Source organism: Saccopteryx leptura, chromosome 8 (genome assembly GCF_036850995.1).
Source record: "Saccopteryx leptura isolate mSacLep1 chromosome 8, mSacLep1_pri_phased_curated, whole genome shotgun sequence".
NCBI lineage: Eukaryota > Metazoa > Chordata > Mammalia > Chiroptera > Emballonuridae > Saccopteryx > Saccopteryx leptura.
Window position 1 is genome coordinate 54,548,496 of NC_089510.1, and position 26,954 is coordinate 54,575,449.

Below are 26,954 nucleotides of genomic sequence, written 5' to 3' on the forward strand. Positions count from 1 at the left end.
CTGGTGAAGAAGAGAAATGGCCCTGGAGAAATGGAAAGGAAAAGGGACGCCTCCGGCTGCAGAGCCTGGGCCAGATAGGGAGTGAGAACAAGAAGAGGCTGTGCCCTCCCGAGACACTGGAGGCTGGTGCTGGGATGAGAGGGGCACCCCGAGGCTCAGCAGAAGCTGGCAGTCCTTACCTCATCTATTCCTCTCCCTGATGGTCAGAGAAAACTGATTAAACCCCCCTCGTGTCCTGTGGCAACGGAGCCACACCAAGTAGCCTCGTAGTGGAGGTCAGATGTCCCAATTTCCCAGGTATCTCTGAGCTGGAAGTACCACTGCACTCGCCCCACGTCAGGACATCACTTTCCCTTGTACCATGAATGGAGATTAAATTAACAAGACAGTTTTATTGCTTTGTCTGTTTTTTTCTCTCCAAGTCGACAACTTCCACTTCTGTAGTGACTTAATGTTCCAAAACATCTGTTTGTGAACCAACATCCTCAGGGACACTGGCACAGCCCGGGAGTAGGATTTCCTAATTAGCAGCTGCTCCAGTCAACTCCTCGTCACCCACCCAGCCCAAGAGTTGGGGTTTTTCGATGTGCATTGTTTCTGAGCAGTGGCGTGGGCGCGGACGGGGAGGGCGCTGTGTCATGCAAAGAGGCGATTTCCTCCCGGAGGGCCGCTGCCCCACACCGCTTCAGCGGCCCTGTGTCAGGTGCTGCCGGCCACAACCTCGAGCTTCTGGGGCACAGAGTTGAAGCACCAGCCCTTTCTCTCGTTTCCCTCTCTTTAGTTTTAGATTTTACCACCAAGTGCTATTTTTATGTGTGTTATCTCATTTAATGTGCATGTCAGCCTGGGTCAAGTGGGTATCCTGGGGAAACTGAGGGGCAGAATGACTAAGTGATTATTCAAGGTCACATGCGCAATAGCAGAGAGACCCAATCTGAACCCAGGTGTCATTCTGTAACACCCCAGCGTATTTTATGACTCGGCTTTAAGGTGTTGGCCAGTGATCAGGGCCGAAAATATCCCATCGACCTTCAACTTCAGCCTTAAGTCTAATGGCACTGCCTTGTTTCTCACTAAGAGGAAAGAGACGGTGAGTATCCCATGGGCTGTGGAATCAGACAGGCTTGCTTGACAACAGCTGCACGTTATTAGCGAGAAGGCTGCACAAGAAGCCTTTTAAATCAGCTTCAGTGTCAGAGAGGAAGCTTGTGGATCACGAAAAGAAGAAGAAGACAGAGCAGAGGCAGAATGGAGACAAGAAAAGCCTGTTTTTAAAATGTGAACTTTGGGATGAGGCTGGAATTTCTCAGTGGAAATGTCCGAGAGGCAGTTAAAGATAGGAGACCATGGATTAGAAGGAAGGACGAGGAGATGGCACAGGAAGGAAAGAGCAAGTGTCAAGGACTGAATTAAAGGGACCTTGAATCTGGAGGGAGGAGAAGAGCCAGTGAGAGAGACAAGATGACGAGGAAAGGAAAGGACAAAATTAAAAGCAGGGCCCAGAAAGGTGGAAAGTGCTGAGGTGCAGCAGAGAGAGGCCGTGCACACCAGGCCTGCAAGCGGAGATGAGGCAACCAGAGCCCCAGGACTCTCCAGGGTGCGCCTGGCTGGATGGAAGATGCGGTCGGATTGCTAGGGGACCAGGCTCCTGAGGGAGCGATCTGGAACAGGAAGGCACTGACCCCGCCTCAGAATTCCCCATCTCCCACCTGCCCCACTGAGAGCTTTCCTGAGATCTAACTCGGGAACTGCTCTTAGGAGAGCAGTTCTTTGTGGGTTTTTTAAAAATTTTTTATTGAATTCATTGGGGTGACTCTGGTTAATAAAGTTATATAGATTTCAGGTGCAGAATTCTATAATACAGTGGCCCTTTGTCTATCGCGGGGGTCAGGTTCCAGAACCCCCTGCAGCAGGCGAAAATCCGCGAAGCAGCGACCTTATATTTATTTTATTATTTATATATATTTTAAGGCTTCATAAACCTTCCCCACACTCTTACCAACCTTTCCCACACTGTTATTAACCTTTCTCACACTCTTCCTATGCGTATTTTACCACAAAAGTAATTAAAATAATAAATATATAAAAATTCTTAGACACTGCAAAATCTTGCAATATAGCGAAAAATCCGCAATACAAAATTAGATATACACAATTTAAACATCTGCAATACAGTGAGACCGCGAAAAATGAACCACGATATGGAGAGAGACAACTATACATCATCTGTACAGTGTACTGTGCGCTGACCCCCCAAGTCCAGTCTCCTTCCATCACCACTTACCCCCTCTACCCTCTTCCACCTCCCCCACCCCCATTCCCTCTCGTAACCCCCATACTGTTGTCTGTGTCTGTGAATTCATGTTTCTCTTTCTTTGCTCAATCCCTTTGTACCAGCAGGATCTTATATCTATGATGGCAGGTTTCTTTGCATTTTTAAAGATTTTCTTAAGATTCAATTGCACACATAGGGGTGGGGAGAAGAGAAACTTTTTTTTTTTTAAAAAAAGGTATATTAGTCCTTTCCCTTTTTAATTCCCCTTTGGATATGGAGATGGCCATAAACCACAAGAGGAGCAACACACCGTCCACAGTAACTTTAGAGAGAATAAAATTATGCTATCCTCAGAAAGCAAATAAAGAAATCCCACATGTTTACAATCTGCAAAGTACTTTTTATGAGATAACTTCAGGGCCCTAAATTAACCTGTTAGATCCTGACGTTCTGAGTGGCAGGCAGGATAGGAATTCTTACCCCTTCTCACGGCAGAGAAGGCGGAGGCTCAGTACTAAGGTTACCTTCCCAGGGTAACCTGGGAAATAAATGGCAGGATAGAAACTAGAGCCAGCTCTTTCATTCTGTTTCTTTCCTAACTAACCACCCACATGAAAACCAATGAGGACTGAGGAGACGGTCAGCTAGCTCTTCCCTAATTAACATAAAGAACAGGACCCCAGATGGGGGGTGCAGGGCAGCCTGCTTCACCAGCTAGCACCCATAGTCCTTTGCATCATTCATTCTGGCCCAAGTGGGGAAATGGGCAGGGTTGTCTTTGGTGTTCCTGTCCCTCTCCAAAGGTGACCTCCATCATTAGGAACCATACCAACCAACTAGCCTGACCCTGACCCTCAGATGACAGGACTGGGCTCCAAAAGGGGCAGTCACAGTCCCAAACCTACAATACAGCCAGTGAGTGGCATTTATGAATTCAAAAGTAATGTTGCTTTCATACTCCCTACGATGGCTATTATAAAATAATAATAATAACAACAGCAACAATAATAATAATGAAAATAACAAGTGTTGGCAAGGATGTGGAGAAATTGGAACCTTCTTGCATTGCTGGAAGAATGAAAAATGGTGCAGCCACTGGGGAAAACCATTTGATGGTTCCTCAAAATTTAAACACAGAATTTCGATACTGTTCTGCTAGGTAGATATACAAAAGAACTGAAAGCAGAGAACCCAACAGATACATGTACGCCCATGTGCATTGAAGCATTATCCACAATAGCCAAGAGGTAGAGGCAACCCAAGTGCCCACCAATGGGTAAATGGATAAAATATATTTATATACAATGGAATATTGTTCAGTCTTAAAAAGGAAAGAAATTCTGACACATGCTACAATATGGGGGAACCTTGAAAACATTATGATAAGTGAAATAAGCCAGACACAACAGGACAAATCTTAGAACAGGTAAAGCCATGGAGAAGGTAGAACAGAGGTTAACAAGGGCTGAGAGGAGAGAGGAATGGGCAGTCATTACTTAACAAGTTTCTATTTGGGATGATGAAACGTTCTGGAAATGGATGGTGGTGAGAGTTGTACATCACTGTGCTCAATGCCAATGACTTGTACACTTAAAAATAGCTAAAATGAGAGTCTGACCGGCTTGCTTAGTGGTAGAGTGTTGGCCCAGTGTGTGGATGTTCCAGGTTCAATTTTTGGTCAAGGCACACAGGAGAAGCGACCATCTGCTTCTCTACCCCTCTGCCTCCCCTTTCTCTCTTTATCTTTTCTTCTCCTGCAGCCATGGCTCGATTGATTCAAGTGCATCAGCCCTGGGCGCTGAGGATGGCTCTGTGGAGCCTCCGCCTCAGGTGCTAAAAATAGCTTGGTTGCAAGTATGGCTTCAGATGGACAGAACATGACCCCAGATGGGCAGAGCATGGCCACAGATGGGGGGTGCAGGGCAGATCCTAGTTGGGGCACCTGTGAGAGTCTGTCTCTCTATCTCCCCTCCTCTCACTTGGAAAATAAATAAATAAACAAAAATTTTAAAAATGGCTAAAATGGTAAATTTTATATTATGTATATATATATATATATATATTTTTTTTTTTTTTTTCATTTTTCTGAAGCTGGAAACAGGGAGAGACAGTCAGACAGACTCCCGCATGCGCCCGACCGGGATCCACCTGGCACGCCCACCAGGGGCGACGCTCTGCCCACCAGGGGGCGATGCTCTGCCTATCCTGGGCATCGCCATATTGCGACCAGAGCCACTCTAGCGCCTGAGGCAGAGGCCACAGAGCCATGCCCAGCACCCGGGCCATCTTTGCTCCAATGGAGCCTTGGCTGCGGGAGGGGAAGAGAGAGACAGAGAGGAAAGCGCGGCGGAGGGGTGGAGAAGCAAATGGGCGCTTCTCCTATGTGCCCCGGCCGGGAATCGAACCCGGGTCCTCCGCACGCTAGGCCGACGCTCTACCGCTGAGCCAACCGGCCAGGGCTCTTATTATGTATATTTTATGTTCTATAAATATACTTACTGAGCATCAACCACACACAAGACTAGGTAGGGTCTGTATCTAGGAGCTTAATTGCCACTTCCAAGAGAGCTGAACCATGTTCACGAAGCCCTACAATGCCGCTGTGCTGTGAGAAGTGGCCTAGCACCACAGAAGGTGCCCCGGGAGTTGGGAAGGCACGGGGCTGAGAGCAGAATCCCACCCTCCCTTCTGTGCAGCAGCCCTCCACCAGATCACAGTGCTTCCACAGCAGGGCCCTTGGGCCTCACTGCACTCACCCCAGGAACCCTCTAGACGAGGGGGATTTCAGGCCGGATGGCCAGCAGGGGCTATTCTGGGGCACGCAGGAACCTTGGGGTGTGGGGGGGGGATGGCTGTGCTCTCCTCCCCAGAAGGGCAGCCTCCCACTCAGCTGAGCCACTCCGGGCTGTGTTTTGAAACGCTGCTGCGGATGTAATGATTCTGGGTGGAGGACGTTTGGGAGCCAAATGAGTTTGTGTGAACAAAAGACTCAGCCCTTGATCTGAACTGTCCAGGGCTCACGGGGAGTTTCGTTTCCTTCCTTGTTCTTGCCCTGAAAGGAGAGGCCCTAAGAAAAACCATACACATTGAGAAGTGTTTGGACTTGAGAGCCGATGATTTAAAAAAAAAAAAAAAAAAAAGACTCCCCTGGAACAGCCTCTAGTGATGAAAAGTCTGAAGTTTATAGGGCACATCATCCGCCCCTCCCTGTATGACAGTCAGCTTTTGTTCCGCTGACCAGCCTCTGGGGAGAAAAGCAGGCCTGCAGAGCTGACCTGTGACCCAGGGATCCCCTGACCCGAGTCTGGGGTCAGGCTCCCAGAGATGGAAGCACCCCTGAGGTGGCCCGGGAGCAAAGAGGGAGGCCGCCTACCCAGGCGGGAGTGAGAGATGCAGACCCCAAAGTGGCCTGAGCGTTTGCTTTAGAAATGATTGTGGGGGGGGGGGGCAACTTGAGACAAAGCCCGAGGGTCCCAGGTCAGAAGATTCCCATTCAACAAACAAAAAGGCTTTCTGCTGGGGTGCCCATCTCGTTCCTGGGAGGGGGGGCCAACCTTGTGTCTCTGTTTTCTTTGCCCCTTTCACTTTTTTTTTTTGGGGGGGGGGAGAAAGACCTAGCAGGGGTTTGAAGAGGAGACTCGTTAGCCGACAGCAGCTCCTGTGGAGCCTGGATTTGAAGGTAGGGCATCCAGGACAGGGGCGCAGGCCTCCCTCTCTCCCGCGTTGTCACCCCAACATCTGACCACACCCGGAGAGGAAGCCTGGTGGCAGGGCTCCGCCTAAGGAGGCCTGCCAGGTTAGCGAAACAATAAAAAGGCAAGGAAAAACATCCTGGTTCCGAGGAGGAAGGGGGGGAGGGGCAGGAAGAGGGGCCTTCTCCTGGGGAGGGTGGCTGGGTGAGTTTAATGAGATGCGGCCCTGGGCTTGAAACACTCACTCGGCATTGGCGGCTGACTTTTATAAGTTCTGCCGTTAATTTATTCTACAGACCTGTGTGAAGTGGCCCAGGACTCTCAGGAAATCATAGAAACATCATTGGTCTAGGAAGTTTACGACGTCAGAAAATGTGCAGGGCGGAATGGGGCTCCAGCACAAAGGCCCGGAGGAGGGAGGGGAGTGTGGCCACTGCTGTCGCCGCCTCTCCCCGGCGGGGTGCTGGGGGTGGGCGCCACCGGGCCCTCAGGGCTTGGGCAGATAAAAGCTACTTAAAAGATAACTTAGAAGTTTACTAATAGACTTTTAAAATTAACTTTGGGAAACCTGACATTCGACTCAAATATAACCAATATTTTAAAAGTCAGTTGTATGCCCTAGCCAGTTAAGAAAAAGATAAAAGAGGGAGGAAAAAGGAAGGGGTGAAAGGAAAAAGCAAACAAAAGGGAAAGACTCACAGCGGGAGGAAGAAACAAAGCTAGGGAGGGTTAAAAAAACAAAACAAAACACCAGCAGAACAGGGTTAGTACTATAATTATTATATCGCAGCCCAACCGTGGAGCCTCTGCTCCCTGTGGGCCCCGAGCCTGAGCGCTTCACGTGGACTGGCCCAGCCCACCCTACCAGTGGCTCTGACAGGTAGGTGCCCGGCTTTCCCGGGGCGTCGGGAGAGGAAGGAAACGGACCAAAGTTACACAGCTCATAGGAGAACAGGACCCCAACTCAGGTGTGTCTGGCTCCAAAGAAAGTCCAATTTTAAAACCTACAGAGATAGGCCCTGGCCGGTTGGCTCAGTGGTGGAGCGTCGGCCTGGCGTGCAAGGGTCCTGGGTTCGATTCCCCCCCTCCTTCCTCTCTGTCTCTTTCTTCCCCTCCTGCAGCCGAGGCTCCACTGGAGCAAAGATGGCCCGGGTGCTGGGGATGGCTCCTTGGCCTCTGCCCCAGGCGCTAGAGTGGCTCTGGTCGCGGCAGAGCGAAGCCCTGGAGGGGCAGAGCATCGCCCCCTGGTGGGCAGAGCGTCGCCCCTGGTGGGCGTGCCGGGTGGATCCCAGTCAGGCGCATGCGGGAGTCTGTCTGACTGTCTCTCCCCGTTTCCAGCTTCAGAAAAATACAAAAAAAAAAAAAAAAAACTACAGAGATAGAGAAAGAATGAGGATATGAAAGGAAAGAGCACAATGAAGACCTCGAGCTTCAAGAAAAAGCAGCCTCTTCAGACAAGGGGAGCCGGCGGACAGGGGCAGCCTCCGCCGGCGCAGGCGGGCCTCCGGGAGGCCTCCCTAGGATGCGGGCATCTACACTGCCGTCTGGAGATGCAAATGGAGTGGTACATCCTGAGAGCCTCTGTAGCTCATTGCCCAGATGGAGTTAAGTGTGTTGGCAGGATTCAGAAGAGGGAGGGAAGAAAGGGAGGGAGGGAGGATGAGAAGAAAGGAGGGAAAAGTCGATGGTGATTACATGTGAGTACGACAAGGCAAGGCAAAGATGGTGGAGATTTTGAACGTGCAACAGAGAGATTAATGAGACCATTAACAACCAAAGGGACCGTCATCTGTTGTCTTGAAGATGATGCATATGAGCACGTGGATGTCTGGCAGGCAGCTGACTGCAGAGAACTGGATTTCTGAAGGAAGACAGTTCTGAGAATCACCCCTCAGAGAAATAGGTGAGACTGTGCCTTCATTCTGGCCATGCTTCCCACCCTGCTAACCTTCTGCTTGGCCCTCTGGCAAAATCTGACTCATTTCTCACAACCAGCTCAGACTCCACCACTTCCAAGAAGTCTTCTCCAGAGAAAACTCTCCCTCTCAGCTATTGCTTTATCTCGTTATACAATTATAACTTATTTGGTCACATTTCTATATCCCTTATGAAAGACGGTGGCTCATGGTAAGTGCTCAAAAAATACTAACCTGCCCTGGCCGGTTGGCTCAGCGGTAGAGCATCGGCCTGGCGTGCGGGGGACCTGGGTTCGATTTCCGGCCAGGGCACATAGGAGAAGCGCCCATTTGCTTCTCCACCCCCCCTCCTTCCTCTCTGTCTCTCTCTTCCCCTCCCGCAGCCAAGGCTCCATTGGAGCAAAGATGGCCCGGGCGCTGGGAATGGCTCCTTGGTCTCTGCCCCAGGCGCTAGAGTGGCTCTGGTCGCGGCAGAGTGACGCCCTAGAGGGGCAGAGCATCGCCCCCTGGTGGGCAGAGCGTTGCCCCTGGTGGGAGTGCCGGGTGGATCCCGGTCGGGCGCATGCGGGAGTCTGTCTGACTGTCTCTCCCCGTTTCCAGCTTCAGAAAAATACAAAAAAAAAAAAAAAAAATTACTAACCTGCGCTGGCGGCAGAAGGCCAAGGGCAGGGCAGGACTGTGGAGAACATCCCACTTGGTGGGAGGGAGAGCAGTGGGAGATCGTGGCCACCAGAGGTATCCGAGAGGACAAACAGACGAAGGACTGAACACGGCCACTGAGATTGTGGAGAATGTTCCTCTCTCCACCTCCTCTCCAACCTTCTACTCACCCTCCTACATCGACTTTCTTCATGAAGCCCCGCCTCCCTCAGCATGGTAATGATACCTACGTGGCCTGGGTAAGCGACAAACACGCACACAGCACACGCATGTTTACTAAGCTTGTCCATGTGGAACAATTCAGTGTTTACAACTGCCGCTCCGCGGACCAGTCTGCCAGAAATGTCGTGCTGGTCTGCAAAAGAGTTAACCACCCTGATGTTGTGTGAAGGTTATGGAGCCAATGATCTTAGTTGAATTCGCTTATACTCAGGGTGACTTCTGTCTTAGCAGTCCCCAAAATAATTCTCCTATTTTCACCAGTCCCCAAGTGTAAAAAGGTGGAAATGCACTGGATTAATTCATTATGGAAACAAGCTCAGAGATGGACCACCTAGCCCAAGGTCATAGTTCATTGTATGATGACTCAAATTACTTGCTATGTCCACACTTAAAAGTGCTTTTGCAGTATAATTATATTTATTCTTCCTCAAAAGCCTTGTTAAGGAAGCAAGATATATATTATTATCCCCATTTTTAACATGACAAAAGTAAGACCCAGAGGCATTAGATAGCTGCCCAATGAGTGACACTGAGCTAGAAACTGAAGGGACTAAGATCAAAGTCCTCTGAGCCCAACAGAGCTCTTCAGCGGCCGCTGGCATCTCCCTTCCCTAGCTCTTCCAGCAGCTACTGACAGAAGCCTCCATTACCACAAGACCTGACTACACTATAAATGTGGGTTGGGAACCTATGGCTTGTGAGCCAGATGTGGCTCTTTTGATGGCTGCATCTGGCTCACAGACAAATCTTTAACAAAGAAAATAATAACGTTAAAAATATAAAACATTTTCATCTGTTACAATCCATTCATTTCCTACCGCTCATGTTCATGGTTGTGGGTGGCTGGAGCCAATCACAGCTTTCCTCCAGAACAACATCAAATTTTTACTGGATAATGCATAACGTACACGGGTCATTGTATGGCTCTCATGGAATTACATTTTAAAATATGTGATGCTCATGGCTCTCTCAGCCAAAAAGGTTCCCGACCCCTGCTATATAATTCCTAACAAACCACCAGAATTCACATGTTCAGTGGATTTGATCCTCTACAAAGAGATCCCATTAAGACATACTTATTCCAACAATGCTGTGATTGCTCAAGCTGTTTTCTAAAATTCTCCAATTGTCAATAGAGCCTGTGAATATTCTCTGGAGTTTCCTGACTTTTCATCCCTTGATAATGAGTTTGGATTATTTTGGAAACTACAGTTCAAAGCTCAATCTAGTGACTGATGCTAGTGATGGAGGTGAGTGACTCCATCTTGGGTCCAGAAGGAGGTTTCCCTGCAAAGAAACACCAGGGAGCTGCTCAGGGCCCATGCACTGGCTCTGAAGGTGGCTCCCAAGTCCCTCACGTGCTCAGAGGCATGTGTCCCAACCTCCAGAGGTTCTCAGAAGAAGGGAACACTCATTGGCCCAGTATGATTGATTTTCAAAGGCTTATTATTTTGTAGCAAACACCTCACATACTGTTTCTATTGAGTCCTAATTGCTTCGTGTGTGTTAATCTGGTCTCCTCAGGTGACTGCAGGGGAAGGCCATGGTGCTTAGTTTTTCTCACTTCAAATCTTGCTCCTTCCTCTCTGCACCTAAAGCTAAGGATGAAGAGAAAGTTCTAGGAAGACCAAGGGGTGAGGTCGGCAGGGGTCCAGGGTGAGGAAGGACCAGGTAACAGAGGTAGACTTAAGCCTTTTGCATTCAGAACTTGTCCTCTGTCCAAGAGGCCTGGAGATGGAGTGGGTGCTATCTTCTATGATGGTCTGCAGAAATAGGCACTGGTTTCCGGTGCATCCCCGGTGCCAGTACCTGCAGAGCTCTCCCCCCCGGGCAGTGGGCAGTCTGCTTCCCAGGGGCCATATGCCACGTATTCCCTGAGGAGAGCCTAGTTATTGCCCACTTGACAGATGAGAAAATGATGTCACAGAGAGGCTGAATAATCTACCCAGGTCCTACAGCTGGTAAGCAGCACTTTTGGGGTTTGAACTGAGGCAGTCTGGCCCCCAAGCCAGGACCTCTCCGGTCTCCTACTGCAAAGCCAGCAGGGCTCTGACAAAACATGATCCCAGGAAAGTCTCACCAGAGCCCTACCCTAGAGGCTCCAGGAGTGAAACGTCCCCAAGTTAGAGCTGTGCCCATCTCTTCTTGCCACCAGGGAAGGAACAAGGAGTGGTTTTCAGTGCTGGCCTAGCATATGACAATCACTCTTATGCAAAGAACAACACGTCACTAGATTGCTACCAGGCAGCCTTCTCCTGTGTTCTTCCTGTTCCTTCCTCCAATGGGGCAGCTTCAGTTCAATGGGCCAGGATGGTGCAGGGCCAGCTGGCGAGCTTGACCTTGGCCTCTGACCTCTTCTCATCACCCATCTTCCTCCTTGGTCCTCATTTCCCAATGTAGCAAAGACCATGAAGAGAAAATTGACCAACTTATCAGATCCATCTCCTTACCTCCAGCAGCCCAACTCCTCTCCAGAGCAGGGTGGGAGCCACTGTTACTCAGTCTCCAGTGGGGTCAGAGCCTCCCCGCAACCCCCCCCCCAAATCTCAGGAACGGGGAACACAGAGCCTGCCTGCCACACCACCTGACCTGTAAGCTTCCCTCAAATCTTCTTACATAACAGGGAAGCCAGAAGAGTTCCTTAAAGCACAAGTACCACAGAATCAAAATATGAAAGCAAAGAAAGTATCCATTTTTAACAGCCTCTGTAGACTTGGCAGGTGTTCCTGCCAGCTCCTTCTTACAGGAGTCCTGGATCACGCGGCGTGCAGGCACTGCTGCCGGACCCCCTGGGCAGCTGGAGGCCACGGGTTGGACACATGCTCCCTGGGCTGAGGCCTGTGCCAGGCGCTAGGGAGCAAAGATGGTTCAAATCTAGTGCTTCCTCCCAAGGAGCTGGAGGTCTGGCAGGCTCGCAGGCACACATGCAGATCCCCCGCGAGGCCCTTTCCCTCGTCACGCACACAGCCTCCCACAGCTCCCAGACCCTGCGCTCAGAAGCCAGGTGTGGTGTTGAGTCTCCTCACACTCCATGCCAGCCTCAGGGAAGTCGGGAGTTCACAGGATAAAGATGGGCCCTCTGAGGAACGGAGCTTTTTACCACGGGATGGACCAAGGCCTCGTTTCATAATAAAGAAAACGGAGGCCCAGAAGTGAAGGTGATTTGCTCAAAGTCACACTGTGGTGATGTGGCAAGACAAAATTTGACCTTCTGGACCCGCTTTCACCTGTAGCCAGTCCAGGTTGCTGGAGTCCCATTTCCACCCCTAACTATGGCTGTGCCTGTCACCACGGCAGTGTGGAACTGCGGCACTGGGGTCCAGCGCCTCTCCAGGCAACGTCTGAGAGCTGCAGCCACCTCATCTCTCCAATGGAAGCATCTGGATTTATCAAATAATCTCCCAACCTAAGGTGACCTTGCATCTGCATTGTGCCCTGAACAGAGACCAAAAGTTTCTAAGCACAAAATGAAATTTACTGACTCTGGCTGGAAATCAACCAGGGTGGATGCAAAAGGATGGGTGGGACCTCTGGAACGAGACAGGGAGCCTTCTCTTTCCTCCATATTTTGGAAATAGGCTTTTCCATCATTTAATGAATAAAAGATGGACCTTTTAAAGTTCCTTCTAACCCTGAGTCAAGAATTCTCAAAATGTTCTTATAGACCCAAAACAAAAATCTAATTTTGCCCAGTACTCCACAATTTAAAGAATCAATTACAGCCAATGAAATGGCTCTCATTTAGAAAGATATAGGTCACCACGGCATTCTCTTGCCCCGTCCCAAATTTTGCATACCAGGTTCTTCTAAAACACTGTTTGCCTTCTGCCTGGCCACTTTGTCAAAGCACTTCACCAGGTTGCCTCCCTGCCCAGGTGGAGTCACCCCGACACTTCCGTGGCGAAGGGCTCGCCAGATTCTCTGTGAGGGTGGAATGGAACAGTTATCTGCTCTGGATATGCACGTGACTATTCCTATGGATATATAAAACTTTATATTCCAGGCAAATGACAAACAGTAAGAATTGCTGATGTTTAATACTCTTCTAGTAGCTGGAATACAGGTAATATTTTATTTGTTGTTATTCACTTTAACTTCCAAATTGTATGATAAACACATAAAATGTTTATTATCAAGAAAAAGTAAAAATGATCATTTTTTAAATGCAAGGGTGACCATATAGCTTAGAAAAAACAAAATGTGAGAACTTGATCTTAAGCCTGAGTCAGAAATGTCACCTCATGGCCTCACTGTTGGTTGATGGCAAGCTAGGCTTCTCTGGGCATAGGGTCCTTGGCAGGGACACAAATGTCAGGGAGGAGGGGCCCCTGCCTGAAGGAAGAAGCATCTTTACCCTCTGACAGCTTCTGGGCCAACAAGGAAAGCAGAAACACAGTAAGAAAAAGGCAAACACTTCACACATGTACAGCCAAACCCTTGACTCCAGAGAGCCTGCCTCCACCCCGCACCCCCCAGACCGAGCCCCACAGACGGCGCCCACCCCACAACAAGGGGGCCGGTCTCTGCTCCAGTGGCAGCCCTGCCCTCCCCTCACCCGGAGAGGAGACCGACCAGTCCACTTTCCACTGCTTTTGGGGGTGAAGCACGGGGAGGGTCATGACCAGCCCACCCCACGCTCTGACGGTCCAGGAACGTAAGGACGGCTCAGTCAGAAAGATGACTGCAAGCACGTATCCTCTTTCCACCTCCAACTTTTACACCTGGACCCATTTTCTCTTTCAGCAATCATTTCTTCAACAACTACCACGAGTGAGGCACTGAATGAGCCCTGGCTTCCCACCTTCACTTCCTCTGGTCTTCCACAGTCAACTCTCCACATCTCTCCTCCGCTAAGACCCCGCCACAGAGCCCAGAAGACAGTCTGCCCTCCTGACTGCAGTTCTCACGGCAACTGTGCTCAGCGCTGTGGCCTTCCTTCCCTCCAGGCCTGAAACATCCACGCTTGTGCTGGCCTCCGGGCCTCTGTACTGGCTACCAGGCTGGTCCCACAACAGGCAGGCGACACCAGGTGCCAGTCTCCAGGACAGGAAAAAGTCTGACATGTATACAGAGTTGTCTGGTGTGATTGGAAGAGGGGAGTGGAGCAAGATGAGGCCAGAGGGCTGGCGGGGTCGGCTCCTGCGGACCATGCATTCCGGCAGGGAGTCTGCAGTTTATTCTAAGTACAATGCAAAGTCCTTGGAGGGTTTTCAGCCCGAGAGTGAGGTGACCTGAATTACATTTTAAGACGATCACTTGGACTTCTGTGAGCAGGATCAGCGGAGAGCAGGAGAGCACACAGGGAAAGCAGAAAAGAGCAGTGTAGACAAGGAAGGCAGATCTGTGATATGCTCTAGAAACAGAATACACTGGAGTTGCAAAAAGAAAAAAAAAGAAGATGTAGGGGGTGAGAAAAGAGAGGAATGGAGGGCAGCTTCCAGGCGATTTGTTTCAGTGACTAAGTGTCGGCGCTGTCAACTTCTCACATGGGAAGAGTGGGAGACTGACAACAGGTTTGGGGGGGGGGCGTCAAGGGCGATGGTTCTCTCCGACTTGCCTCCTTCGTGTCCCTGTTAAACTGAGCCCAGGGAGGTCAATGTCTGCCCCATCCGACACAGTGAGCAGGCTTCTTGCTACACTCTTAAAGGCTCCCCTCAACCTCTCAGAATCAAATCCAATGGCCTTCCTCAGGCCTCATACTCCCCGTCTCCCCTTTCCTTTTAGCATGGGTAGTGCCCGGGTGAGATGACAAGTCCCAATAGACACGTTAACCTGCGTGTACTTTCACAGACCGTCACATTCTGGCATAAACTGTGTGTCCACTCAAGCCACCTGCCAATCCATAGGCCAGCCGGGACTGCCCAGCCCTTGCTGTGCCTTCAGGCCGGCTGGCTCCTTGGCAATGCCGCTTCCTCGCCCACTGTCCTCACTGGATGTTCTCCACCCGGGCAGAGAGGCTTCCTCTTCTCTTGTGGCTTCGACCCCTCCAGGCTGCCTCTGCCCGACTTCTCCCAGGTCAGTGGCACATTCTCAACTGTCCACAGCATATTTCCACCGAGAAATGCTGCCGCCCTGACTGTGAAAGCACCGGAAACCCAGGCAATTGAGTGCCTCTTACTTTCCCGTCACCCACCACCAGGCAGTCACGGGGTCCTCTTGCCATCACCCCACAGTCAAGTAGTCACTGGGTCGTCCTGCCTTACCCATTTTTTATTAAATGAGAGGCGGGGAGGCAGAGACAGACTCCCACATGCGACCAACCGGGATCCACCCAGCAAACCTCCAGGTGATGCTCTGCCCATCTGGAGCCATAGCTCTGTTGATCAGCAACCAAGCTATTTTAGTGCCTGAGGCAAGGCCATGGAGTAATCCTCAGTGCCTGGGGCCAACTTTGCTCAAACCATTCAAACCATGGCTGCAGAAGAGGAAGAGAGAGAGAGATGGGAGGGAGGGGTAGAGAAGCAGATGGTCACTTCTCCTGTGTACCCTGACTGGAATCGAACCTGGGACTTCCACATGCCCAGCTAATTCTCTACCAATGAGCCAACCAGCCAGGGCCCTTCCTTACCCTTTTAAAGGGCCCTTGCGTCTCTCCTTTTCAAGGTCCACCACCTCCATTCTAGCCTGTGCCCCGCTTTCAGTCTTTTCTCACCAATGCAGCAATACAGTGCCTGCCAGCATTTGGTATTTATGAAATAACTATTGGCTGTCGTAAGGGTAGACCTGTCCGTAGTTCATCCATGGCACCCCAGTACCACGCACAAATGAAAAATGGACAAGCAAATCACACTGCTCCTTCCTCAAAAGCTACTGGGGTCTCCTCAATGCAATGTGACAAAAAACACATGCCTTCAACAGGACTCTAAAGCCCTCCGCCATCTGCCCTACCCTCCTTTCCAGTCTTGTCCTCGATGACTCCAGTTATTCCAGAGCCTAACATCTCCCCAAGTCTTCTCCCTGCCCAACCCCACCTTCCTGGCTGTTGACCATCTCCAGTTTAAACATCTTGAGCTTTTTTTACATTTGGGATTTTGCTGGTGCCATGCCCTCCTCCCCTCTCCGTCTATCCATACCCTAGTCAACTCTTTCCTTCGCTCTGAAGTTTCCCCAGACTACCCACCGCCAGCAGCTTCTCCACCTCTGCATGCTGTAGCCCGTCTACCCACACCATTCCTTAGGTCTCTATGATCCTCTCGTGACATTCACTTGTGAATCACTAATGCATCATTTCACATTTTACAATTTTGATGTGTGTGCCCCCAAAAGACTGCCAGTCCGTGTCCCCAAAAGATGCCCTGGGACCATCGTAGATTTGCACTATAACTTCCATATCACCTGGAACACCCTTCTCGTACATTTGAAGAGCTCTTTAAATATTTCCTGATTTACCAATCAATCAAATGTGACACAGATAGAGACATCTGCCACATTCCAGCAAAAGAAGAGGGAAAAGACAGGATATAAAACATCTTTGTTTCTGTCTATATAAGATGAACAGTGAAAATAGAAGAGGGCACAGATGTTTAAAAAAAACACAATTTTACAGGATCTGAATAGGGGTACCACTTAACCTCTCCTCCTACTGAATAGCTATGCATAACAACGACCTCATAATACCAGCCTTGTTCCCAGGAGCCAGCTCTTTAAGAAAGCACCAATCCATTTTGGTTTGGTTGATAATTAATGTAGCTACCTCTGACAACAATAACCTACGGACGGCATATAACTAGAGCATAATTCATAATCTCTATATAAAATACTATTTTATTTTGTTCAAGGACATGGTCTTGAGCAATTTCCAAAAAAAATTTTTTATCTCTACCCTGCAGGTAGTCCCTATCACTGCTGTCATCTCATCCCGTCTCTCACCCTATCTCAGTCCCTACTCTCTAGAAGGGGCAAGAGCAAGGGACTGGAGAAGAGAGGGAGAGAGAATGTAGCACTGGAGAGGATCTTAGAGATCTAGAACAATTCTCACTCCATTTTACCAATGGGAAAACTGAGGCTGCATGATACTGTGAAAAACGCAAATCAATTTGGTCAAATCGATTTAAATTCTGCCTCTTTCATTCTCCCCAGGCTTCCGTTTCCATGACTGTGTGAGGAGAAACAACACCTCTCACGGGATTGTTTTGAGGGTTAGCTGGGACAAGGACCAGGAAAGTTCCCACCACAGGTAGGTGCTCAAAGGCTTGAAGTTGAAAGAGGAACCAACATTAATTTCCTTCTCCGTTGCTTCCCTATGATTCTTTTAAGGGAGAGACATGTACTACAGCCAAAACAGAAGGTTGACACAATAAGGGCCTGGGGGCAGAGGGAAGCCACTGAAGGCAATAAGTGGCTCGTGAAAACTCAACCGCCATCCGTTCTTTGCTCTCTTTCTGAGCGACTCAGAGACAAGTCAACTCGAAGAACACTGTTTCCAGCCAGCTGGGCAGAGCTGCTGGAAGGCGAAGGGGATCACTGGGAGGGCAGAGGCTCCTTCCCCTGCTCTCCAGGACAAGGAACGCAGTCACTGCCCAGCTGGGCACCCAGCACCTCTCATTCTCCCTCTGCCTACATCATTCAGCTCTTGGGCAGAAAAGAGCAGTTCAGCATTTGCACTCATGCCGAGGGGAACAATAAAAGGGTTTTTGCAAGGTTAAAAGGATGTGCCTTTTTCCCACACACAAGCATGGAGAGTCCCTTTCCCCACACCCCTTCTTCTTTCTGGGGACACCCTCCATTAAAGCAAGCAGGCTTCTCAGGAATCCCCACCCCCACTCCTCCCGCCTTGGGCAGGACACAGGTGGTCAGACTCCTAGAAGAGAGCCCCTCTCCCTTCCCTGCGGGGCTGCCTCTTGCCCAGCCCGGGTCTTCACTGCCCTGTGTACTGGTTTTCCCAGCACCTAAAGCCAAATGAAGAAGTTGCCCACAAAGTTACAACAATTCAGGCGACAACTATGCAACAGCCCAGAAGGGGCTGGGCTCACAGCACTTCCTTTACTCTAGGGAGCCACATTTTTCTGAGATTATTATTCCTTGGGCTGGCTGCTCAGTTACTCAGCGTCATTTCCCCTTTGGGTGGGAAAGTTCTTTCCTTCTGCATTGATTTTCATTATGACTTAAGCCCCCCCCCCCCCTTGACCTCCCCATCAGCAGATCTCACAATTAAAGCATGGCTTATAAATTGCAAAAAGTCAAGGCATATAAAAGTCAGCTTAGAACTGTGGCTTGGAAGCCCTGAGTACTTTAAAACACATACACACAGAAAGAGAGAGAGAGAGAGAGAGAGAGAGAGAGAGAGAACGAACCTCCAGGACTTGCCATCCTCTCTATCTCCACGGGCTGAGTTATCAGCAACAATTTCAACTGAACAGCCAGCAAGAGATCGGTGGGCACAAGAGCTTAACAATGGTTGTGGGGGGGGGGGGGGTGGGCTGCTGTCCTGGGACTTGCAGTCTAATGCAGGACAACAACCCGCACACAGAATGCAAGTGTAGTTACTTAACAGTGAGACCCTTAAACTCTGTCAAGAGGAGGAAAGGGCGGGAAGTGGCCCCAGGGAAGAAAAGGATATCTCTGGTCCCTGCTGCTGATGCCTAAGCATTTGGAAGTCCAAGTCACGAGGGCCAGGCACTGACCACAAGCATCCCTGCAGAAGAAGGGGCTGAGGCAGTTTCTCCAACAATCAAATTAAACATTATTTGTAAGACCTCGGCCCATTACCAGCAGGAGGGAGCACCTCCCCAAACACAGAAACGGTGGTGCCCAGCCTGGACGGCCACCTGCCAGGGTGCTGAGAGGGCAGATACACACACAGGACACAATGTGGACCAGAGGGCCTGGACTGCTGCCCTGGTATATACCTGATTCTACCTTGTGATACATGGTGACCAACCAAAAAGGGTCCAAAGAAAATTCTTGGAGGTTATTAGGAAGCTCAGACTCACTGAATTCAGGCAATGCTGGCTCTCTTGTTCTTTCTTTTCCCCTCTAAGTGACATTGTTTGAGCCATCACCAGAAAACAAGCAAAGGTTATACGTGAACCCTCAGTCAAGTTAGTGGTTTCTAGCAGTTTTCAATAACTAATCAATTTCTTCTCTTCCAATCTCAGGTTTTTAACATCACACTTGAGATCCAGCTTAGATCAGCAGAACAGCCGACACTCCCTGGGCAGTTTTCATGGGGTCACCAGGAGAGAAGACTCTTAGGTAAGAAGAGTTTCCAACTACTCGGCCTCCTCCCTGCCTGCTCTCTGGGACTCTCACATACATTCCTCCAGATCTCAAGCACCTGAAGTCTCCATCACCCTCATCTCCCAAAATGAATCAAACTGGGAAAGTTGTAAAGCCAAGACTAGCACTGTTACCTGCCAAACCCGTGGGGGAGGGTGGGCCACTTAGTGCAGAGGGGCGTCCCTTACTAGCAACAATGATCAGCTCCAATTCTTACCTGCTGAATCCCCTAAGTCAGTTTTTTCCACTGTCCTCTCCTGTAACACCTAGCTCTCTGTGACTAGCTCCTAGCTGTCTGTGACATGTTGCCATAAGAGAAGGAAAGAGACTCATGTGCCAGCTTCATCCAGCCAGAACACCCCCCCCCCAAAGCACCATTCCCCCCACCCACTTCCTAGGATGATCAGGGCTAAAGCTAAGAAAGCTTGATTACCAGCCACAGAAACCTGCTTTCAATTCCTGGTTGTCTCCTCTGACATGGCCACAGTCCCCTGAACTCCACAGAAAACTTACAAAATACTATAGTGTTCCTTAGTTACTTTTCTAGTGCAAGAAAGCCAGGAAATGTTCTCTTTTATGTTCTTAATTCCTTCCCGTGGAACTTAAAACAATGTGTGTTGTTAAATCATCTAAAATCGGAGCCACTGAGGGTGTGTCTCGCACAGGTCTTCTTTCTACTCTCCCTTCCTGTACTGTTCCTCAGCTCCTCAAACCTGTGCCAGTGATTTAGAAATCCACAAAGACAAGATATTCTGCAATGATGGGAGTACTAGTGAATACGGAGTTGAGTTTTTACTGGGGCATGTGATTTTTTAAAAACTTTTTTTATTATTTAATTAGAAGACGCACCCCCAGGTTCAACAAAGCAAGCTAACTTCTATACCACAAAGTTTGTGTGATATAAGAAACTTGAACGAAGTGTCAACTAAGAAGATGAAATCTTCTCAACCTTCACCTAAACTCCAAATCATCATCTAGTGTTAAAAGCAACCTTGCTTCTCCAGAATAACTCTGAGAGATCGTATATAATATATACGATCAGCCTGTGTCCCTCGCAGGAAGGCACTGGCTAACACCACCACATTGCTGACTTTGTTCAAAGCACTTTTCATTATTTTTACTTTCATTTTGTCACATCATCACTAGGAGGCTAGGAGGAACAGGGATCATTCCTTCCATTTCACAGATGAAGAAACAGATCTAAACAGGTGACATTCCCAAGGTCACAATGCTATTATACGATACCTGTAGTTGGAATTTTACTTGGCCTTCTTCCAGATCTAAAGAAGGATCTGGATAAAAAGGACGGCAGGAAATTGGGCAAGCCCTCTGAGCAGTTGCTGAGGAAAGGGGAGGAAAAGGTTCAGGGCCAGTCCTGCGTCAGCGTTTGCTTTGCAGGGATTCGCCCTTGCAACCCCCTACCCCATCCTCCAAGTCCCTCTGCTCTTGGAATGAACCTGAGTAGTGTTTTGTTTCCAACTACATCCTTTGTCCTTTACCATATTCTAAGGGCTAGAATTCTTTAAAAATCAGTTATTCATGTCTGAAAGCCAGGCTCTGTATCTGGAGAGACCACTTCTCCATCTATAGGAAAAGACTGGAACTGGGGACCGGACAGGCCAGAGGTTATCACTCCTAGAAGTGGTAGAGGCACTTTGGAAGGTTTAGGGGTTTTCTCTTTTCTTTTCCTTTTTTTTTTTAAAGGAAGGTGTGTGAACGGTGATAGTGGGGTCTGAGGTACACCATGGGAATTAAGTTTTCTTCCAAGGGAAGAGGGGGACGACACGATGGTCACACCCCCCAGTTCAGCCACCAGGAAATCCACTGCCCCCGCTCCTCGCTGCTCTCCCTCCCAGCCCGCCCTCAGGATCCCACAGACGCCCGGGTCAGCGAGCCCCCGCCCGGGTCCAGCAGCGCGGAGGGCCTAGGGCAGGGGATGCGGCCCCAGGGCGCGCCCACGCCCCCAGCCGGAGGCTCGCTCGGCGCGCGGTCGCGGGCTCTCACTCACCCGCGCTCCCGCCTCGGGGGCCCCGGCCCGAGGGCCCCGGCCGTGCAGCGGCGTCCGGTGCGAGGGCAGTCCGGTTGGGGCCGGGGGGCGCGGGCCCGCGGCGCTCCCGGGCCGGTCTGGGTGGCGGCGACTGCGGCTCGGGTTCGGGGCCGGGCTTGGGCGGCCGCGCCAGCCCCGCGCTGGGGAGAGGCTCCGCGCTCGGCTCGCCGCGGGCCCGGGAGTGCGGGTGGCCCCGCGTCCCGGGGGCCGCCGGCAGCAGCAGCGGCAGCAGCAGCAGCAGCGGGAGCGGCGGCGGCCACCGCGAGGCGCGCGGCGAGGCCATGGTGGCGGCGCCCGCCCGCGCTCACATGCCCGGTGCGCGGGGAGGGCGCGGGGCGGCGCGGGTGCGAGGGAAGCGGGCGGCCGGTGCCGTGTGGGGCCGGGAAGTCGGCGAAGTGAGGCTGCGAGCGCGGTCCCCGCCTCAAAAGTTGTGGGGCCGGGCGGAGGCGGCCCCGGCGCCGCTACATGCTAATTAGCTCGGGCGGGTCGCGGGGCGGGCGGCTCCTCCGTGGGTTGACATCACCCGCCGAGCGCGGCCGGGCAGGGCGGGGGGGGGGGGGGGGGGGGGGGAGGACAGGAGGGGGGAGGGCAGGAGGGGGGAGGGCAGGAGGGGGCGGGGGCGGCGCCCGCAGAGCCGCGGGCTGAGGACCGCGGGGTGACAGCCACGGAGCTGGGCAACTATGGTCTCTTACACACACACACACACACACACACACACACTCACTCACTCACTCACTCACTACTATTGGTTTACCATAAGGAGAAAAATTAGAAAACCTGAGTCTTCCGAATCAGGAACCAGAATTTCACAACTCCTTAATGCACAATGAATCAGTGAAAAGCAGGTAGGTACTAGGTAATGCAATTACCACTAACTAGATTTTACAAAGTGCTTCGATATGAGAGAGCAGTGGAATCTGTGCTCCTGCTCCCTATCTCGTGTTGTCACTACTACCCTTACTAATTTGAAGTGTCCTCCTCCACCCCAATACTCCCCCCCCCCAGTACTCCTCCCCAATACTCCTCTCCAGTGCTCCTCCAGGCCCCAGGGCTGGTGCTGCGTCTGCTGTTGCCAAGCCTAACACTCACCCTGCAGCCAGTGCGGGAGCCGTCCTTCACCGCGCCCTCTCCAGCCTGGATTCCATCCCCATTCGACCACTGCCTTTGGCTCACACCAGAGTTCTGCAGAAATGTCACCACCAGGACACCCAAACAGGCCGCAGGGAAAAGAAAACTGTGAATTCAGGCACTACTAGGGCAAACTCCATCAGGAAAAGAGCTACAGATCGCAAGTTCAACAAAAGGAGTCAGAGATCACTGAATTTTAAATTAGAAACCTTCAGGCGAGAGATTGAAAGATTTAGGGTAAACAGATTCTACTGGTAAATAAAGTCCCATATGTGTCCATATCCCCTGTCTTTCCAGTAAATAAATGATAAAATGTCTAAACGTTAGGGCTACAAACCTCTTAATTTCTAGTTGAAGAAAGAGGGGCCAAAATGGAAAATAACTTGCTCAAGATCCTGAAGCTAGACCCAAAGATTAAGGGGATTTATCTATGAATGGCCATGTGGCATCATTAATTTTGGCCCCATTATTCAGAATTTGCAATAATTCAGACAATGTCTCAACTAAAATGAAAACTGGAGCTTGTTGGGGATCTCGTCAGTTCCATTGGAGACCCCTGTCTGAGCACCGGATGCTCAGGAAACTCAGACTGTGGACTTCAGATCTGTCTCTTCGCCCTATTCCTCTGCTCTCTGTTGACATCCAGAGCTCCAAAATTCACCCGCAGGAGAATGGACAGATCCTGGTGTCCAGCTGCCGATGGACCCAGCCCCACTTTCTGGTGATTCAGTCCAAAGTGAGTCACTGGGCAGAAATCATAAGGATGCTCTGTATAAACAAGCTCACCTTAAATAGAGGAGTGATGAGTAACAATTTGGTTTTATTTTGTTTTGTTGTTAAAGAACCACAAAAACCAACTTTCCAGAGCCCTCATGTGAAATTTCCAGGTCTTTCCAAGAAAGCGCCCTACGACGATCCCCCTGTAAGTAACCTGGTTTGCTCTCATGGCCCCAGCTCAGCTTCTCAGGCTCCTGCTCTCATATTAACAGACAGAACTGCCCAGCTGCCCAGACAAAACCAGACAAGCCCCAATAAACCAAGATACTGTGCTTAGAGGCTCTGGTCACTGCCACTCCCTTCCTTCCTCAGACAACATTTCCCATAGCACAAGTTACCATCACAGGCACCCAGCAGTGTTCAAGGGTTTAACGCTCCTTACAGGCTTTTCATGTGGATTCAGAGGTCCCACTGGAGACTCTGCCTTCACTATAAAGGCCCAAGGAGCAATGTGCACCTGCCACATGTCCCTTCCCTGTAGGCACCCACAGATTCAACTCTCTCAAATCTTCTCTCTAAATTCTAAGAGAAATGATCAAGCTCAAGTCAGCTGTGTTGGATTAACCTGGGGATGAAGAGGGAAAGGCACAGGAGAACCTGGAGAGATGGATCACAGTGAAGAGGGATCCCTGCACTTTTTCATCTCCTCCTAGGACGGAACAAGAGGAAACAGCAAGAGCGAGTTAGAAGCAGATAGAACCTTGGGAAGAGTAGTCAACTCTGTCTTAGAGCCCTTGCTTCTTGTCCTAACTTTACCACTGTTTAACAGTGTGATCTGGGCCTCAGTTTCCTTACCTGTAAAACAAAGATTGATCTCCTAGACCTAGGTGATTGGAAAGGAGTGCTCCAGTTTGTTTGTTTTAGGGGTCAGTAAAGACCTTCTGACACGGTAGCGAGGATATACGAAACAGATGTCTAAGAACATTTGTAGCCTTTCCTTCCTGGAGACATAAAAATCCAGACAAGAATTTTGGTCATTTCAGATGGTTTAGAAGATGTCCTATATGGAGCCAGAGAGATAAATCAGATGACATCTTAGATCCATTCCAGCCCTGGGAGTTCATTGATCTAGAATGAAACAGGTGGGACGCAACCGCAGACCACATTTCTGAGCTGAGTTAGGAGTCAGGCATTCCTACACCCCCCCCCCTCCAAGGTTGTGTGGGGACACTCCAAAGTGGTTGACAGTGAAAGCAGCATTGAGGCCAGTATCTCCACTACCCAATACTGTATGTAGTCAGAGTTGTTGCAGGGGCTTTCCTGTCTCTACTTCCATTAATTAGATTGGTTTAGGCGAGGCTGCAGTAGCAAATAGGCCCCCCAAATGCAGCAGCTTTACCTGATAGATGTTTTATTCTTCTTGTTCACTCAACAGCCTTAGACACTGATGTTCAGGTCAGTGGGGTGGCTCTTCACACAGCCTTTCAGAGATCCACACTATGGCCACTCTGCCATTGTCTAATGTATGGATGACTTCCGAAGTTGCCCTTAAAATTGACATCCCACTCGGCCAGAGATGAAAAGAAAGTGGAGATGTGAGCATGGGAGGTTTTGATGGATCAGGCGGGACAGTGGCATGCTTCACTTCCTCTTATATCCTACTGCAGAGAACGTGGTCACATGGCTCACCAAACTGCAAAGGCATCTGGGAAATATAGTCTAGCCATATAGGCTAAAAAGGGGAGAAGAGATTTAAGTAGACAGCAGTCTCTGCCCTACCACTCAGTATCAGTGGGGAAGGGAAAGGAAAAGAAGGGTAAAAGAGATTCATCAGTTTCCTCCTTCATAAAACAAGGGTGTTGAATCAGTGAGCCCTCAGGGCCCATCTGCTTTAACATTCTATGGTTCCAAGAGGTGATGACACGGGCTTCTGCACCAAAGAAAACAATACCGCAGTCTTCTGCTGCAGCATGTCCTTGGCCTAAGCAGTCTTTCTCTGCCAACTGGTCTGGCTGGTGGACCCACAGAGAGGGCCTTGGATTCTCCCAAAGTTCCTGAGCTGTTCTCAATCCTTGCCAAGCCAACTGATCTCTTTTTACCTCAGTCTCCCCAACTGTACAGTGGGAAGAAAAATATCATTACCCTTGCTGCTTCCCTGGGTTGGTCTGAGGACATGATGAGGTCATTGTTCGGAAGGCACCAGGAGCTTTTCTGATTGAAGCGCTCTACACAATGCTTTTATTGTAACCAGAGCCTCTAATAGCACTGCATTCTGAACATGTTTGAAGTGTACCCAGTTCCTGGGGACAGTGGCCCTGCAGAATTGTGGCAGAATTTGTGGGTGGCATTGCCATGGCTGGGATGCAGTGGTTCCTGCATAGCAAACAGTAAATTCACAGGACTAGGGTCCCTGAGGACTGGGAGATCAGTCATAGACACCTGGATTGAGCTTCATCTAGTGGTGGTGAGCTGGGCCAGGCATTGTGTCCTCTAGCCTGCTCCTCTGCTATGTGCTCATTGCCCTGTTACACCCTGGATCTGTTTACTCATCCTCTCATCTGCTTGTCCCTTCCTACCCCCTCACTGTTGATTTCACTGTCAACCTCTTCAGAGTGTCCCCACACCCTCTTCTGAAGAGGTTAGGAATGCTTGACTCCTAACTTAGCCCAGAAATGTTGTGTGATCTGAGGTTACATCCCACCTGTTTTATTCTAGATCAATAAACTCCCAGGACTGCTTTCTGGGAAGTTCTGTGCCGTATTCATCTTTGTAACCCCAGGACCCAATATAGCAGCTTCTTTCTTTTATTTAGTCATTCAACTAATATTTACTAAGTGACTACTCTGTGCCTGGCACTGTGCTGGTATGGGGTGAGTCTCAGACCTCATGGAGCCTAAAGATTTGAAGAAGATAGACAGTAATCAAAAGAACATGAATACAAAATTGTCGCTATGGAAAGTGCTCTAAAGCACAGCACTAGGGAGAGGGGTGTTAGGTTTCCCTGTAAACATGAGACTGAGCCATAATCTGAAAGCTTGTAGGACACTAATGTGTTAGCTATTAATCAGGAAAAGGAAAATGGGAAGAGTATTTGCAAAGGCCCTGAGGCAGGAGGGATTGAGATCAATGGAAAGGAACAAAAGAAAGTTAATATGACTGGAGCATGAAAGAGGGGGGAAGACTCATCTAAAAAAGAGAGTGAGGCTGGAGACTTTAATAGCAATCAGATTGGGCAGACCCTAACGGTCCATTTTAAAGACATTTGCTTTATCTTAAAAACTTAGAGAAGTCACTTTAAGGTTTTAAGTTAAGGAAGTAGGGTAAGATGGGAGTTGGAGGAGAGAAAGGGGTAAGGAGTAACATAATTTGCAATTGGAAATTATCATTCTGGCTATGATATGGGGACTAATTTAGAAAGAAACAAGAGCTGATGCCTGAACTCCAAGTGAGTGCAAGTGAGAAATAATAATTCTTGGACAAGGATGATAAAAATGAGTTCAAAGAAGCAAATGGGTTTGAGATTGTAGGAGGTAAAATCCACAAGACAAAAGAGAGGTCAAAGATTTCCTGAGTTTCTAGCTTTTGTGATTTAGATGCACGGTGCTATCATTCACAAGAGAGGAAACAGTGGATGAGAACTAGATCCTTGAGGTCAAGATCATTAACTTTGTTTTGGACTCGGGTCTGGGGTAACTCTGAGATGTCCAAGTGACCACGTAAAATGTGCACTTAGATCTGCAGACTTGGAGCTGGGGGGAGAGGGTCTAGTTCAAGGTCTAGATCTGCATACAAAGGAGGAAGATCACCTATGGAAGGGACTGGAGTCAAAGGGCAGAAGAATGAACCCTGAGGGCAGATGGCTGGGGAGAAGAGACTGAGCCACAGAGGAAACTGGGAAGGAGCCATGAAGATGTGAGAGGAAACCCAGGAGATAGGCATGTCACCGGAGCAAAGAGAAGAGGTGTGGTTAACAGTATGTAATGTCATGGAAAGGTCAAGTGAGTGAAGATGGAAAATATCCATTGGTTTTAGCAACAGGGAAGTCACCTCACCATAACAGGAAAGGTGGCAATGGAGTG

General features: G+C 49.8%; 1 protein-coding gene across 2 annotated transcripts in view; it reads right to left on the reverse strand.

The window, feature by feature from the left end:
• Positions 1-21,442, reverse strand: part of HEG1 (heart development protein with EGF like domains 1) — a 90,195-nt gene extending 68,753 nt beyond the window's left edge. For both annotated transcript variants that reach the window (XM_066347830.1, XM_066347831.1), the window contains exon 1: positions 20,992-21,442. In XM_066347830.1, coding sequence (XP_066203927.1) covers positions 20,992-21,313 — 322 coding nt within the window. In that variant the 5' untranslated portion in view covers positions 21,314-21,442. The remainder of the gene's footprint in view (positions 1-20,991) is intronic.
• Between the last annotated feature and the right edge of the window lie 5,512 nt (positions 21,443-26,954).